We start from the raw sequence: 4,789 nt of genomic DNA, 5'->3' as shown, positions 1-4,789 counted from the left end.
TTGCTAATGAGCATCGCCATTTCCAAGAATATAAGGTGGGTGATCTTATCTTTGTGCGAGTGATTTTTCCATCAAGTGAGAGATGGAACACATTAGTGCCTTTATGGATAGGGAAAAGTGAGAAACTTTCCCATCAATATGCTGGTTCATATAAAGTGCTGGAGTGTATTGGTAAAGCAGCTTATTGGGTGCAGCTGCCGCTGGGGTGAAAATTCATCCGGTATTTTATTTCAGCCAGTTGAAAGGTGTAATATCTCGGAGTGATGGGCCCAATGCCTCCTTGATGTATACGGCTGTGGAAGATGGACCAGGAGCTTGAGTAGGGTTCCCCAAAAAGGGTGATCACCGGTACAACTCGTCCTTGGGACAAGAACTTTGTTGGGGGGGAAGAATTGTTAGGTGCCAGCTTTGACCACATGGTCAACATTGGTCAAAACTAGACTCAAGGGTATATTAAGGCATGTTAAGGTAAAGGACTAACCTACCCTAGGGCTCACAGTGGAGCGGCGGCGTAGTGGAGCTTTTGAGGTAGATCGGGGGTGGTTGGGTGGTGAGGAACCTCAAGAGGAGGTATAGTGTAGTCTAAGAAGACTTTTCGCGCTGGATTATAACACAAGTGCAAGCATGTTTTTCTTTACATTGGCATTGATCCGTTCTCCATCAGGAATTTCCTTTCTACCTACAATGTAGATAGGTTGCATCTCTGCACAGGAGCTCTCAGCTTCCTGGCATTCCTATGGACGTCATCCACAATGAGATGAAGTATGTAGACCAGCCCAAGCCAATTTTCCAAAGAACGCGTCATTGCCACAATTCTCTTTAAGAAGACTTTAAAAGTTGCTGGTTGCAACTTTATTGTCCCTGCCCAAACAGCTAAGTGGGTGAGCAACATAGTTTGACCCAAACGGGAACGTTGGGATCTTTGTGGACTTCTGCAATCTCAACAATAGAATGGCATGCTCAAAGACCAGGTTTTGAGATTTTCTGGAGCATTGATGTGACAGCCTTAATTGTTAGGAGCCATCTTTGACCACGTGGTCAACGCGGGTCAAAGGTAAGCTCAAGGGTATATTCAGGCATAGACTTAGGAGGGTAAGGATTTAATCTATATTACGGGCTTACAGTTGCAGTGGCAGCACAGTGGAGTTTTTGAGGTAGCTTGGGGTTAACCTTCAGGTTTTTAGATTACTCTGTATTGTTTAGGGTGAATTTCCATACCATCCTGATCCCTTTTTCAGCTGGGGGCAAAGTTGTTAACATTAGTGCTTCTGCTCGCATGTAGCAGCGCCAGTGTGAAGCGTCAATAACATCTGTAAGCTGATTTAGATTATTTCAACGAGGTCGTTATTGCTACTTGTAGACATATGTCTTGAATGAATTTATCTATGCTTTTAGAATATGTGGTTAAGAGGCTATGCAGTTCCAAGTTGCTACTGCACCACAATGAGCTTGACTTGGCCTCATACTGCTCTAAATTTTGTGATGTCTAGTTTGGCAAATGCTAAATTTTTGTCGTAGTGCTTCATTCATAGCTGTATTGTTTTGCTTCTGGAACACACTTAGCTGCTAAAAGCTTTGAAATGGACATTTGTACTTTGTCATCAATGCCAGAAAATTCTAGGTTCATTTCTTTCATAATTTTTCCTGCTTCCTGAAAACCCATGACGTAATCATGGTCACGTAATATACAATTAGAAACTTTACCAAAGCAGCAAGAATGGCATTTCCACCACTCTCTCCAATCCCCTTGTTTGATGAGACATCAACTCCATTTAGTCCAGACTTTGGATTGTGTAGAAGTCTGGTAAGGGCCGCTACAGATAACTCTCCTAACTGACAACTGGAAAGGCTCAATCTCTGGAACAATAATTGCGACAACTGGCTTGAATCGTAAGAGCAACTGTACCTCTAAAGTATTGTTGATATATAAGGCCTCAAAGATAACCTGCCCTCCTTCATCTAGGATAGAATTGTGTCTCAAATTTATATACAAAAGCACGGAGTTTGTTTTCAAAGTTTCCGCAATGTTTATTGCACCTGCATCAGTTGCACCTCAGATGAATTAGCTGTTAAGGGAAGACTACCTTGCGTAGTTATACAGTTGTTGCACAAATTCAGAACCGTTAAAACCGATTTATCTGCAGACATAAGTCTCATAATTTCAATGACTCCAGCATCCGAAATATAATTGTGTGAAAGATCTAGATGCACAATAGTAGGATTGGCAGCCATGCCGTTCACAAGAATTTCTACCTGTAGTGTCAAAAGTAAGGCAAAATTACGGAAGAGTTTGAAGAATCTTCACCTTTTTATCGTCAATCAAATTATAAGAAAGCGTTAGTTCACTTAGCGCTAAAGAAACCCTTAGCGCAGCAGACACGGATCGACAATCTGATGTCTTCATACCAAACCTGAGTTTATCGTACTCCATGCCCACATTCCGGCTTCCATACTCGATCTTTAGTGTCTCTATTTGACTGGGACATTAAAACATTCGAATATCAGGCGAAGTGACCATGACAGAATTACCTGGCTAGTGGAACGAGAAAAACAGATATGTTTAAACGAGATGGAAGCTGGTAAATTATCAGATTGTGAATGTATTGCGCACATATATGAAGCATGTTCGTGAGTGCAGACTCTTCAGAGCATGTAGGATCAAAGCTGTACCAGGAGCACAAAAAAGAAACTTCTACAACCAAGCAATGAAACCAACCTTTCCAATGCGTCTGAGAAATACCGCTCAAAAAAAAGCTGCTTCCACGAGCGTCCGTGGGCTGCAATGTCGCTATTACTCCAGTGTAGCCTCGATCTTCTCTCCCAATATTCATCTTCATATATGAGCTACGTCAAAAAATTATACGTGTTATCTCTTATGCTTTCAATAAGTGTGTGTAAAACTGCTTACATAAGCTGCAAGGTCCAGTGGCAAGTCCAGCGGTAGCAAGGTAACAACTTTGGGTCGAAGGTCAAGTGAAATATAGCCAAATGTTGGGAAACATAAGAAGTTTGCAGCCATGACCGGAATACAGAGATCCACAAGAGAAGGTCTGAAAAATCTTGTGGCAATATAGCCCCGTGGGCGACCTCCATCTGATCCAGCACTTTCACTGCTCTCCCGAGACCTTGGTGTCGCTGGCTTGCTTATATTTGTTGTAATACTTGATGTTGTAGGCGTGGGGGTGGGTGCAGATGGTGCTGGTGTTGTGGTGTTTGATGAATCAGCCATTAGGGCGAAACTGTAAATTTGAAAGTATTAAGTTAGCAATACCAAAACTTACTTGAGTGGCCTTACCTCTGGGATCCAAGTCTAGGCAAAGGAATAGACGGAAAGGTAGGGCGACTAACGTACGTGTGGTACTTATGTAGAGCAAACATGTGTGCAATTTTTTTTTAAAAAAATCACGAAGCATCGATTGCTTGGCATTCTTGCGTTCATAAAAAACAAGTTTAATGACGATATCAGCCTCAACACTCTCGCTTTTCTGCGTTTTTGCGCCTTCGTGAAGGAGAGCTCAGTACTTTCAGATAGTAACAAACATCAAGTTGTTCCATGCGACTTCATTGGAATCATCAAAAGACAGCAATCAGTGATTTTGAGAAGTAAGAAGATTGTTAATACTCTCGTTACCACAGGCTGACGATTCATTCAGATGAGATTGTCAGTAAATTGTCATAACAAACGTCTGCCCAAACAGACGTGTTTGCTTATGGCAAGGTTACAAATGATCAAATCCAGATTTTGATTTGATATCAAGTGATGTTATCAAATTATCATCTATGTGCTGTTATCTTCAAAGATGTAGGCAATAGCAGCATCAATGCAGGGAAGAATGCTGTATCCGCCATAAGTGTATAAGTTTTGGAAAGCATTGCCATAGTTGCTCAAGAAAGAGAAAGAGATTGAAAAACTATAGACCATGTCACAAAAAGCATTTGTGAGAAGACTCATGCATATGTACCATCATTCCCGCCCAGCAAATGTCTGGTAAATCTGAGAGAAAAGCTTTCACACTCCCACCGGGACCAAGTATGGAAGTAAAAAAACCAATTTTTTTTGAGCTACCTGCTAAAGAAATGAAAACAACATGAGCAAAGAGCAAGCTTTTTTTTCTTTCAAAACCTGAAGCTCGGGCTGTCTAGCTTGAAGGCAAGCTCTCTGGCTGCTGCCACCTGAAAATCAGTGTTGGCAAGGATGCATTCGTGTCCCAGGCCATCTATGAGAAGATCCTCTGGTGTTTCAATCCCACAAACAGCAACAACAACCAAACAACCAACTTGAGTTCCTTCAACTCAATCACGAAGTAGACTGTCTCTCAGTTTCTCTGAGTGACCAAGTCAGCTTGCAGGGAGACTTGTGATACTACAAATATTAAACCTGGTGAATCAATCCTTGTAAGAGTGCCTTGGCTGGGAATTGAGTAGCATGTGCATGGCCTTGCCACCAGTTTTCACCATCTATGCTCGGGTTACTACAAGAAAAAGCTTTGTTAGCTTCTTCTAAGAGATGAAAGAAAAACTTGAGCTACCTTCTGCAGTTCCATAAGCTAAGGAGTCCTTGCTGGTACATCCAAGCACATGAAGTTGCTATGGTAAAAATTTGATAGCATAGACTGATTTTGTTTTTGAGTTGTATTTGTTATTATCACAGATTCAACAGCTGAAAGGGTGTTAAATCTTATCAAGTGGTGGGCTATTCAATGAGCATGATAAAAATTACAAATAGATAGAGAAAAAGAAGAAACAACATGTGATACAAATAGCAGATAGCTTAAAAAAAATATAAAGT

At 41.3% G+C, this 4,789-nt stretch overlaps 1 protein-coding gene across 1 annotated transcript; it reads right to left on the bottom strand.

Annotated features, from left to right (window-relative positions):
- Positions 1–605: 605 nt before the first annotated feature.
- On the bottom strand, positions 606–3,229 carry LOC9646398 (T-complex-associated testis-expressed protein 1). Its single transcript, XM_024674663.1, has 8 exons — positions 2,909–3,229; positions 2,717–2,844; positions 2,530–2,664; positions 2,363–2,477; positions 2,038–2,253; positions 1,705–1,857; positions 1,219–1,317; positions 606–734 (listed from the first exon to the last, which is right to left on the bottom strand). The coding sequence occupies exons 1-8, from the start codon at positions 3,227–3,229 to the stop codon at positions 606–608; spliced, it is 1,296 nt and encodes a 431-aa protein (XP_024530431.1).
- Between the last annotated feature and the right edge of the window lie 1,560 nt (positions 3,230–4,789).

This window comes from Selaginella moellendorffii, unplaced genomic scaffold (assembly GCF_000143415.4).
Source record: "Selaginella moellendorffii unplaced genomic scaffold, v1.0 SELMOscaffold_13, whole genome shotgun sequence".
Lineage (NCBI taxonomy): Eukaryota > Viridiplantae > Streptophyta > Lycopodiopsida > Selaginellales > Selaginellaceae > Selaginella > Selaginella moellendorffii.
Note: the sequence above shows the minus strand (reverse complement) of the source record. Positions and strands in the feature narration are given on the sequence as shown.